Source organism: Moschus berezovskii, chromosome 9, assembly GCF_049115385.1.
Source record: "Moschus berezovskii isolate FMDL1 chromosome 9, NW_MosBer_1.0, whole genome shotgun sequence".
Lineage (NCBI taxonomy): Eukaryota > Metazoa > Chordata > Mammalia > Artiodactyla > Moschidae > Moschus > Moschus berezovskii.
The window spans coordinates 13375278-13387535 of NC_142468.1; the positions used below are offsets into that span (position 1 = coordinate 13375278).

The window sequence follows — 12258 nt, forward strand, 5'->3', positions numbered from 1 at the left end:
AGACTTGTAATGATCTAAATATCATGAGAAATTTCTGGCTAATTAGAAATGTTTAAACACAGCAAAATAGGACATTGCTTAAATTAACTGAAAGTGATGCCAAGACAAGCAGAAAGCACTCTACTTTAAGAAGTTGTTGTTTATATCGATTTTTTTTTTTTTACATTTCTTTTTGTCGTTCATTTGTATGGAACACTTGCCTCTAAGAAATGGATTTGGGCTTTATTAGTTGGTCATCGTAATAGTGTATCTCCCAAGAAAGAAGGTTAAGCCAGCTAGCACCTTTACAATTTTTTAAAGGATGAGATAAATAAATGAAATGTAAATGATTACTTCCTTTTTTTGAGTTTGTTCCTACAGAAACAAACTAGCAAGGAAAGAAGTGAAAAAGGAGGAGATAATACTGAGAGTTATATGTGCTAGATGCTTCATCGAGTTGGTGATGTCGGGTCGGCATCACCGACTCCACGGACCTGAGTTTGAGCAAGCTCCAGGAGTTGGTGATGGACAGGGAAGCTTGGTGTGCTTTAGTCCACAGGGTCACAAAGAGGTGGACACGACTGAGCGACTGAACTGAGATGCTTCATCAATCCAATTGTGTCTTCCTGCTTCACACGGAGACTGCATTTCTCAGCTTCCTTTGAGTTTAAAATGGAGCTACATCTCACAAAATATGAGCAGAAGCGATGTATGGCATTTTTAGGCAAAGCAATAAAATGCACTGTGTAACCACCCAAGCGCGCTCTCTCTCTCTCTCTTCCCTATGGGTACAGCTGGAAGGAAAGAAATAACTCCAAAGCTGTTGAACCCAAGTCACGAAAGAATCTTAGATGCCTGAATTATGTCTTCGAAGAGAGCTGACCAGGAGAGTTGCTCAACTAGCATTAGACTTTGACCGAACAAGAGTGAAATATTTTCTGTTGAACCGCTGAAACGTTAGGACTGCCTGTTGTAGCTAATCACCCAACTGATCCCCCAAATTGCTTAATTATTACTTAATTGCCTTACCTATATAACACGCTGCAGGACTCAAAAGTATATTTCTTTCTTTCTTTCTTTTATCATCTGGTCCTATCTCTCCTTCACATCCACGTTTCCTCTTTGTCCTTCTATTCTCCTACATCATGACTCGAGTTAATGTGCATTTCTCAGTCAAAGGAAGAAATGTGTGAGTAGTATTCAGCCTGTCCCTCATTAAGATCCTTCTTCAAGAGGTGGAATGTTTAAATAGAATAAGGTAAAAATAATAATCTGCCATTCTTTATTCAGAAGAACTAGAATGTATTTCAAGTCTTTGGTTAAAATGAACATGGTGTCTCAAGTCTTTGGTTAATATGTTGCATTATTATCAAGAGCAATGCTGTGCCCGCCCTCCTACAAAAAACAAAACAAAACAGAAAGTTCAACCCTATAGCAATAATTGCCAGGAAAGAAATGTCAGAGTTGGCAGCCACCTTGTGGGTCATAAACCCTGCTTTCATTTTCTGAAGTTTTTGGTAGTGGAGAAGTGCATTATGGTTGCTCTAACACTTTTTGTCCAGCCCTGAGAGTTATTTTCCCAAAACAACAAATTACCATTTCATTTTCAAGCTATTTCATTAGCCAGGTGCCCTTTCCTCCTTTTCTGCATATAGAGCCAATGCAAGGAAAGAGAGGACCTGCCTTGATCCAAAAACCACATCTCAGGCCACTCCCAGCCCAAACCATCACCCCAGCCCTTCAGCGTGTCAACCCCAGTTCCCCCCAACTCCATCGTCAAAAAAAGAAAATAATTCAAATGAAAAACAGCTCATAAAACAGTAAATAAAATAAAGTCAGTTTTCTTTTTTAAAGAACAAAATGAAACTTGAGGGAAAACTTACTGGAGTTACAGTTTATCCTGATACAGTCTAGATGGGGAAAAATAAATGAAAGATGAAATTGCATCCTTCAAGGTAACAGCTGCAGACATCCAAAACAATCAGTCCACCCTTCCGGGGACAGACACACGCAAGAAATGTGGCCATTTTATATATATATATATATATATACAGCAGGCACAAGTTTAAGGGTGGGTGTATATGTACAGTATATTGTTTCGTAAAGTTGGATACATATATATATACACACACACACATATATACACATATGTATAGAGATATATACTGGTATACATATATATCCACAATAGACACCAAGGATGCTTCTTTTTTTCCTTCAAAAATCCTGTTCATTATTATTAAAGTATTTCAAACCCGGACTTTGAAATATTAATTTTGTTAAACTTGAAAAATACTGCAAAAATTTCCCCACCAAATGCAGGTTATATTTTGTTTCCCTCTATAATTAGTTTTTCTTGAAGTTTCTCTTTAAAAGTAGCAAAAATAGAATTTTTGTTTTAATATTCCAAAGATAATATCACCAGTCTGATACAGTGTATCATTTTTTCAAATTTTGTTTCTCAGGGCAGTATTTAACCCTTTCTCTTTTTCTAAAACCAAACTCCCTCCACCCTCTTTAAGTCAGGCCCCAAATGCGATAGAAATTCACATAGGCAGACTTGCCTTTGTCTTCAGAGGTAAGAAAAGGGTTAACACCACCTGGTCATTTCCTATCATAAAATGGCCACTTGCAAACAGCTAACCGCACAAACACCCATCCCAGATTTTAGAGAGGCGGGGTCGGGTGCTGGGTACAAGGAGTTGTATGATGTTAGCCCAACTGACTGCGGTTTCAAAGGCCCCCAGAGCAACCCCTCATGGAGCCCACCTCCGTCTTCCTGCCCGAATACTCAGACTGAATCAAGCGCCCACAGCATTCGAGGAGAAGGCGAGCTGGGTGCATGGGGAGGTGGTCCTGGGCACCTTTGACATCCGACCTATCCCATCCTGCGACCCTGCATCTTGAAGAGAGAAAATCCCTTAAAAAAAAGTGGGGAGGGGATAGTGGGAATAAAAAGATGGCTATTTTTTCCAGTTCTGGTCACCAGAAAAGGTATTTTGGGTCAGAGATCAGAGCATCTATCTTTTTATTAGTATCTGTTTGGAGTCATGGACACCCAGCACAGGTCAAGCACAGAGTTAACGGGCAGGTGATGGGGCAGAACGGTCAGAGACGTGTCTCAGGTGCATTGTTAGCAGGCTGCCCACCTGAACCTAAGTTTGTTTTTTTACAATGATCAGAACTCACATAAGAATGTGTTTCAAGCCAGATACTAAAAGGTAAAAGGAAAATGATCAAGGAAAGAGAGAAAATTACAGGAAAAAAAAATACAGCTAGAAACTGTGCTCTTCTTCTAGCTAAAGTTAACCCAGTAGTTTTGGAGGGCTTATGGAAAGATAATGCCACCTTTTAAATGTCCCAAAGTAAATCACTTTAAGCAAGTCAGTGTGAAAGAAACGAGTGGCGAGTGACGGGGCAGAATAAAACTACGTGAATCCAGAGAGGAGCAATTTATAACACCCAAGCGTTCTGAGGACGGTGGGGGCGGGAAGCTAATTTGTTCCCCAGAACATCTCTTGAGAAAAATCTGGGTTTGGTTTCGTGCGGTTAGGTTTGTCATGTGTCGTCAACCGCAACAGAAAAGTGGGAGCAAACAGCCCTGGAGCATCTGGTACGATCGCCGGACAGAGGAGGCCATGCCCCTGGTGGGGATGGGGAGGCGGGTGGGGGAGAAGTGAGGTCTCAGCTGCTGCAGAAATGCCCTTCCCTCGTGGATGCAAGAAAGAGGGGAAGCAGGTGTGTGGGCACACCTCAGAAAAGGAAAGGGAAAGCGAGAACCTAAAGCAACAAACCCAAGAACTTTAAATGAAAAGTGGTTTTCTGCTTGGGTTTCTGTGTGGCTGAGGATCTCGTCTCTGTCAAGGACCTGATCTAGGCAGAGGTGCTGGGTTGGGCTTGTCTTTCTGGGTTCATCCACGTGGTCCCATGAACTGATTGATGTCTAAATCAACATGAGGACTTGGAGCTTTCAAGACAGCAAACAGCTGGGTATGTTCAGTTGAGAAGTGGAGAATGATTTTGTTACCTTACCTGAAACATACGCTTGGGAAGAAAAATCTACCCCAGCCCCTTGTTCATAGGGTCTGAGAGGGTGGTCTTGCTAGTGAGGATGTACTTTTTGATGAAAAATGAATCAGAAGAACTGTCCTGGCAAGGCAATCTCCTTTAGAGCTCCAGTAACAGCTGAAGTTCTCTCTCTGCCTGAGCCTCGGTGTGTATTTGAGGGATGTTGATGTGTGTGTATGATGTTCGTTCTGTTTTGGTTTTTTGTGTTGTTTGTTTCATTTTAGTTAAAAAGGAGAAATGTTATTTTCTATATTGATGAGCTTTGGTTTGAGCAAGGAAGAGATGAACGTTTCTAGGAGCTGTGGGCCTTCAGTGATGGATACAGTAGACAGTAGTACTTTTTCTGTTGGGTAACAGATAACCTGTGATGATTGAGTAGTTTGGAAACATGGGTAGTCCCACCTCTGTGACCTACTTTCTATGCTTCCAAAGAGAGGGAACATCTGGAGAATCTGAATGCAATTAACCAAGCTGCACAACACTGCCTACACGTCTCCGCCACTGAGGAAGAGTGGCCTGAATCTTGCTGAGGATACTACGGGCCATGAATGAGGCTGCACCAGTGCTGATGGGCTCTCTGGCTCCATTCAAACCAAGTACTAAGGCAAAGATGCCTTCTGCGCATGCGTGAAAGGTGACCATCAGAAAGCAGTCAGAAGTCATTAAGTCCGTCACATTATCGATCCACAGTATTGATCTGTGGAGGTAATGGACAGCCCAGGATGATCGAGTCATTTAGAAACATGGGTAGTCCCACCTCTGCGACCTACTTTCTTTGTTTCACATCTATCAAGCAATCATAAAAACATTTAACTGATTTATCTCACAAACTTACTGTGGGATTAAAATAAGGCTTTTAAAAAAATATTTAAAAATACTATAATATTAAAATTGTGATTATAGCTTTTAATACTAAGAGATAAAAATAAGATTGGTCAATAGTCAACCTCACAGCTTTAAAAAACCTGCTATGTTTAGCGGGACACTGTCCATGGCTGCTATTGCCACAGCTGCGGTCTTCAGAAAGCAAGACCCTTGGAAAAGCCTAGTCTCCTTGACGTTTAGAAGATATATTACAGCAGAAAAATACAGACATGTATATCATGAGCTTATATGTGTGAACAATTTGAAATAAATGGGAATATCATTAGCGCCTGTGCTAGAAAAGAGACATAACTTAAATGGAGGGAGGGATCATCTAAAATTAGTGATGGGGATTTTGTACATAAATGAACATGCTGCTTGGAGATGTTTACTACTATGATCAAAAAGGGTAACTTGAATTCATGACTGGGAGAAAGAAAGCACTTCTGAAGGGGTGTACCCTGGGCAGGGAGGGCAACAGAGCCTTCAGCAAAGCATGAGTGTGGAGTGCATACATACACTTCAAGGAGTTTAAGTTCAGCTTCCAGTTTTGGTTGAAAGAAAGCTATGTAACTGAAACTAGTAATTGTGGTGAACCGTACCCTTCAGAGAAAAAAGTCACCATTGTTTCTACAGAAGCACAGTGCTCTCCAAGGTAGACTCGCTCTGTTTTGCCTACGATGATGCCTCAACCTAGAAAGAGGTACACTGATCACATGCAGAAAGGAGCCAGGAGGCTAGAGCAGAGTCTTTTAAAAAGGCCCATCAAGCGGATTTTCATGAGAGTTTAAAATGGAAAAATAATGCTTCTAGGAATACATCTGGAATCTATGACTCTGTGTGTGTGTGTGGGTGTGTGTGTGTGGGCGTGTGTGTGACTGACTCCGTGTATGTGTGTGTGTGTATGTGTGTGTGACTCCGTGGGCGTGTGTGTGGGTGTGTTTGTGTGTGTGTGTGGGCGTGTGTGTGTGACTGACTCCGTGTATGTGTGTGTGTGTGTGTGACTCTGTGTGTGTGACTCCGTGGGCGTGTGTGTGGGTGTGACTGACTCCGTGTGTGTGTGTGTGTGACTCCGTGTGTGTGTGGGTGTGTTTGTGTGTGTGTGTGGGCATGTGTGTGTGACTGACTCCGTGTATGTGTGTGTGTGTGTGTGTGTGTGTGTGACTCTGTGTGTGTGACTCCGTGTGTGTGTGTGTGTGTGTGACTGACTCCGTGTGTGTGTGTGTGTGACTCCGTGTGTGTGTGGGTGTGTTTGTGTGTGTGTGTGGGCATGTGTGACTGACTCCATGTATGTGTGTGTGTGTGTGTGTGTGTGTGACTCTGTGTGTGTGACTCCGTGTGTGTGTGTGTGTGTGTGACTGACTCTGTGTGTGTGTGTGTGTGTGTGTGACTCTGTGTGTGTGTGACTCCGTGTGTGTGTGGGTGTGTTTGTGTGTGTGTGTGGGCATGTGTGTGTGACTGACTCCGTGTATGTGTGTGTGTGTGTGTGTGTGTGTGTGTGGGCGTGTGTGTGTGTGACTGACTCTGTGTATGTGGGTGTGTGAGAGAGAAAGGGAGAGAGAGAGAAGCCGTTCATCTTTCTGAATCATCCCCTTTTATCTCTCTCCATTTCCATTTTTCCTTCTAAGCTGTGAGACCTGTCACAGCTGGCTTTCTAATCTTACAAAACAACATCTAAAAAGGGAAAAGAAAAGAGCTATCTGCTTAAAGCCAATGTGCATTTCCCTAGAACCCCAAGGGGCTGAATATTTCTTATGTCTCTGGCTCTCTCTTACCTTCAAATAGATGGTTAAAAATTGACGCTAAATCCTCTTTTCTGGGCGCTAAGTAGGAGGTCATATTTGTTTTCATTTGGGTTCAGGGAGGGGTTGTTCTTGGTTTTAATTTTTTCTACTGTTTTTCAGAGAAGCTGACAGCCAGCTACTGGTGGTTGGTTTCAGGTATGCAGTCCGGTTGGGTGGTTTCAGGTGGGGAGGATGGTGCAGGGAGGGGAAGGTGGAGGGGACAGGGGAATGCCAGCCCCTGTAGGCTGCTCAGTACACTCTGTTCTCAAGGCTGTTTGCTATGCGGGCCGCAGGCTTTGGGCCTTTGAAGGGTTGAATACCATCTTTTGATTTACCATGGCTGATGGTGGGGAGGACTGGAAACTCAAGAACACTCACAAAGATCCAGCAAAAGAGAAAAAAAAAAAAACCAAAATAACCAAACACACACGTATACACAAAAAAACCAAGAGATACACTGACAACAGAAATCAAACGTGGTTGGAAAAGAAAAGGGGCATCGTATTGTAAAAGCTGCAAATTGGGAAAAAAAAAAAAAGAGAGGCACAACTAAATGAGCCACTGCTCAAAACAGTCTTCTGTGTCCCCAAGAATTTTAGGATTGTAGTATAGGCACTTTTCAATTGTAACCAGTTGACCTGACAGCAGATAAGATTGGTATGGATTCCCCACCTTCCCAGCAGGCCATCTAGGATTCTGGACCATCTTGCATCTGCTACGTGTCCACCGTGTCATCCCCACGCCTCTGACAAGCCATCCCACTGACATCTTTAGGAAGGAGTTGTGTATCTAAACATATTCTACATCCTCAAACCAATCATAGGCTTAAAGTTTGAACTCAGCTGTGTCAACACAAGGCATTGACTTTCTATTGAGTACAATCAACAGAAACAGAGATTGCTTTTTTTTTTTTTTCTCCTTCCAAAAACCAAGAGGTCCCCACTTTCCACAGCATATTGATTAGAATTCAGTCAAGGTCAGTAGCCAAAAAGAATGTGAGGAATTTCCAAAGTACTATTATAAGTAATTACAGTAGAAGAAGAGGTCTTTTCTCAATAAAGTTACAATTTGAAATGGCCAATTTTCAACATGAAGGAAAACTGGATACGTATTATATGAGAATCGAGTAACTGTTAACAGTGTGACTTAATCATCTTTATAAAAAGGGCTGCTGAATGAGGAAGAAGGAGATACACATCAGGAGACACACTGTCCTTCAATGTGTCAGACTCTAAACTCAGAGAATTTTCCCCCAGTGGGACCACGAAACAATGTCCTCCCTGCTAGCAGAAAGTTGAAGAGAGTAGTGGTGTCAGGGCCACTGGAACTTCCCATGTGACTGGTCCTTGTGGAGCTTCAAGCAAGGCATTTCTCATCCCACTCAGGTGGCTTTGTTCCCTCCAACACCACCCTCCTGTTCCGCTTCCATCTCCTGCCCTGGCCCTGCTCTCTAACTTTGACTGTTTTGAGTGGTGACCGAGGAGCTGGACTTAATGAGAATGGGATTGATCAAAAGATGGACCAAAGTAGCGTGTTTTACACAAAGCTAAACGATTTCAAAAAACCAAGAAAGGAAACTTAGAAAACGAATCTTCTAGTAAAGAAATATCACCACTGTCAGAAACCAGAAATTGACACCAAAAACCTCATGCAGAAACAAGGAGAAGGTGTTTGTTGCTGTTGGGTTTTATCCTCGGTCTATTAAACAAGAGGTGAGCAGCTAACTTTCAAGAAACAAACAAAGAATTCAATCAAACCAATGAAAATCGGAAAAGAAAGGGAAGACAAGCCCAAACAGAGTGGCAGAGGGTACTTCATACGATACCTAAGTTAACCATGAGCTTGACACGCCCCCCATCGAGCTCCAGACGCAGGGTGTCGGCAGAGTCCCTGGAGGTGGTGGCCACCAGCAGCCCGTAAGCTCGCTGGGACATGAAGCGGAAGGACACGTCCTCTGCCTCGGTGTGCATGACCATGGGCATGATGATCTTCATGTACATGCTGCCGTCGTAGCTCAGGATGGATGCCTCTGCAGAGAAGAAAGGAAGAGATGGTTAGGAGGAAGCATGTCAGCGTATGCCTTCACTTCCAGGGTAAGCAGGGTAGAATGGAGATGCACCAACTTTGTAGACAGGTGGCTTGTGTTTGGGAGCTTCCCTGGTAGCTCAGTTGGTAAAGAATCCGCCTGCATTGCAGGAGACCCAGGTTCAATCCCTGGGTCGGGAAGATCCCCTGGAGAAGGAAATGGCAACCCATCCCAGTATCCTCGCCTGGTAAATCCCATGGACAGAGGAGCCTGGTGGGCTGCAGTCCATGGGTCACAAAGAGGCGGGCACATCTGAGCAACTAACACGGGGCTTGCATTTGCTCACGTTCCATTGCCACTTCTAAGCGAGACGCAGGCCCCTTAAATACTGAGGGTCTATTTCCTCCTTTGCAAAGGACATCTGGTAGCCTTGGTCCCTGCTCTACCAGGCTCACCAACTCGCCAATGGCATCAAATGAAATAATGGATGTGAAGTCATTCTGCAGAAGTGAAAATGTCCTCACAGATGGTAGTAATTGTAATTATGGGCTAAAGGAGATCAATCCTGGGTATTCATTGGAAGGACTGATGCTAAAGCTGAAACTGCAATACTTTGGCCACCTCATGCGACGAGTTGACTCACTGGAAAAGACTCTGATGCTAGGAAAGGTTGGGGGCGGGAGGAGAAGGGGACGACAGAGAATGAGATGGCTGGATGGCATCACCGACTCTGTGGACATGAGTTTGAGTGAACTCTGGGGGCTGGTGATGGATAGGGAGGCCTGGCGTGCTGTGATTCATGGGGTCGCGGAGAGTCGGACACGACTGAGCGACTGAACTGAACTGAACTGGTGGCCCAGATGGTAAAGCATCTGCCCATAATGTGGGAGACCCGGGTTCGATCCCTGGGTTGGGAAGATCCCCTGGAGAAGGAAATGGCAACCAACTCCAGTTCTCTTGCCTGGAAAATCCCATGGACAGAAGAGCCTGGCGGGGCCACAGTCCATGGGGTCGCAAAGAGTCAGACACGACTGAGCAACTTCACTTTCTTTCTTACTCTCTAGCTACGACAAAGCCAAACAAGACACTAAAGAAAACTTGAGTCCTGTGAGTACTTCGTGAAGAACCTGAGAGAAGGAGCAGTTTATAAGCACGGCAGCAAATAAATACATACTTGCCAAGTGCTTCTGGGAGGAGGAAAGAACAGCAGTACGGCCAGGCCTTGTGAGAGTCTGCTTGGCCCATTCAAAGAAGATTGATAAGAGCCAGGGCTAGAACAACAACAAAAGCTAAGGACAGCTTTGAAAACCGGCCATTTTATTTTTATTCCAACAGTACCTTTATAAGAAAAGGAGCAGCTCACCTTTTTGCCAATCCAAACAACACTTTGGTTACGAGCCCTCCAGCCCCTCCAATATGTTAGCTCACTTAATGCCACGAGGTGGATCTATGATTCCTACTTTCACACAGAAAACCACGGCTCATGCAGGGGGGTGGGTATGATCATCCCAAAGTCACATAGTCTATATTTTAATCCAGTATATCCAATAGCAAGTCCAGGGCCTGCTCTGTAGCATCATGTCGTTCAAAATGTGAATTTGTTGAATCATTCATTGAGCAAATATGTTTATAGAGAACACAGGACAAGAGCATCACTCACTTTCCTATGAAGCCAATCATGACTGAGCTCAGTTCCTGGCATTGAAGCGGTCCTTATTAAATATTTGCTGTTGTTCAATATTTGCTACTTTCCTATACACACTGTTCCCTTGAGAAGGAACTGGTAACCCACTCCAGTATTCTTGCCTGGAAAAATCCTATGATCCGGGCATAGGAGTTTGGAGTTTGGCAGTCTACAGTCCATGGGGTCGCAAAAGAGTCAGACGTGACTGAGCCCATATTCACTAAGAAGGGTACAAAAGGTGAAGCAAACAAGACCCCTGTCTTAAAGGCAGAATCAGTGCACACAAATGACCGCACTAGAATTTAAAAACGGCTAAATGACCCAGCAAAGGGGCATCAATAAAGCCAGGGGCGTTCAGAAGACAGAGGCTATCTCATGCAGGTAAGCAGAGTACGTGGGGTAGTCTAAAACTGGTCTTGGTAGATGGGTGGAGTATTTAATGAAAGGTGATAGCCTCAGATTTGATATGTAGACAAAACATTATCTCCATATATAAAAAAGAAAGAAATAGGGGAATGCTCAGATAATAGCAAACTTTAACGGAAGCATCAAGCATATTTTGAGAATAGTTATACAAAGGTTCTTTGACATGACAATGAAATCAACAGATTTGGGTAGATACTGAGAAGTAAATGAATGATTAACAAAGAGATAAACATCCTCTGTCTTCCTGTTTAAAAGGAACAGGAACAGATTGGAGAGACTAGGCAGACCACACGGAAGGTTCTCAAAATAGTCTGTGCCATCATCATACCCCCAACCTTACTTACAGAAAACACAAAAGGTGCGTGAAAATCAGTACAAATACACCTGTCACCCCTGGGAATCAACCATCACCCAGGTAAAAACCATGACATGCTAATAGTTGTATATGACAATCTGCAAACTCTAAGGGTCACAAATAAAGGTGGGACAGTAACAGACAACATCAAAATGAAAACATATTTTGAAGATCGGCTCTTAGTTGAGAAGTATAATCTAAATTTAACACACACTCCAGATGCGAAAGAAACTTCTATCTCCTGAAAGAGCAGAATCAAGAGATCAATAATGATCACTAAAATTTACTGAGCACTTAAACCATTTGCTTGCACTTTCTAAGACTTTACACGCATTAAGACAGCATTTAATCCTCACAAGCACATCATGAAGAAGACACTATTATTATAGTTTATAGACACCAGGTTGCACATCTAACAAACGGCAAAGCTAGAAGTTAAATGCAGGCAGTCTGATTCTCACAGCTGTATACTTGATGATTCTGCCACATTTTAAGAGTTATACCAGAAGCACACCCGTGTTTCTTAGCACCCAAAGTACATCTAGAATGCTTCATGGCAGTGTGTGGTATTCTTGTGTATTTGCACATATATGTTCATGTGATCACAGATGCATGCATACATGCCATTATTCAAAGTTGTATTTTATGGCCATATAGAATTACATAAACAGAAATTTCTGTGTTTATTTTTAAAGAAGTTCACGGAAACCTAGTATATTTTTTCATCACACAGTGCAGCATGTGGAATCTTAATTCCCCACCAGAGATCAAACCCGTGCCCCCTGTGGCAGAACTGCAGAGTCTTAACCCCTGGACTGCCAGGGAAGTCCAATGATACAAACTTCTAAATGATATCTTGTTATACATTACTATGCACAATGCTCTGTGTGTATTTATGATTATGAACACCATTAATTACTACTATGACTTTCTACTATAAATACCTACACTCAACCACACTCCTCTTTAAAAGATGTGAAGACATGTGGTGAGCCATGAAATGGTTGTTTGGATGCATTCAACTTAAATAATTCCAAAATTAATGGCCAATTTTACCCTTCTAGATATATGC

At 43.0% G+C, this 12258-nt stretch overlaps 1 protein-coding gene across 9 annotated transcripts in view; it reads right to left on the reverse strand.

Annotated features, from left to right (window-relative positions):
• The window catches only part of NRXN3 (neurexin 3), a 1766916-nt gene that overhangs the window by 1130542 nt on the left and 624116 nt on the right, over nucleotides 1-12258 (reverse strand). For 7 of the 9 annotated variants that reach the window (XM_088840266.1, XM_088840265.1, XM_088840263.1 and 4 more), the window contains 2 exons: nucleotides 8521-8724; nucleotides 1863-1889 (listed from right to left, as the gene is read on the reverse strand). In XM_088840266.1, the coding sequence (XP_088696392.1) occupies nucleotides 1863-1889; nucleotides 8521-8724 (231 nt within the window). The remainder of the gene's footprint in view (nucleotides 1-1862; nucleotides 1890-8520; nucleotides 8725-12258) is intronic. The other 2 variants (XM_088840264.1, XM_088840269.1) reach the window with 1 other exon arrangement.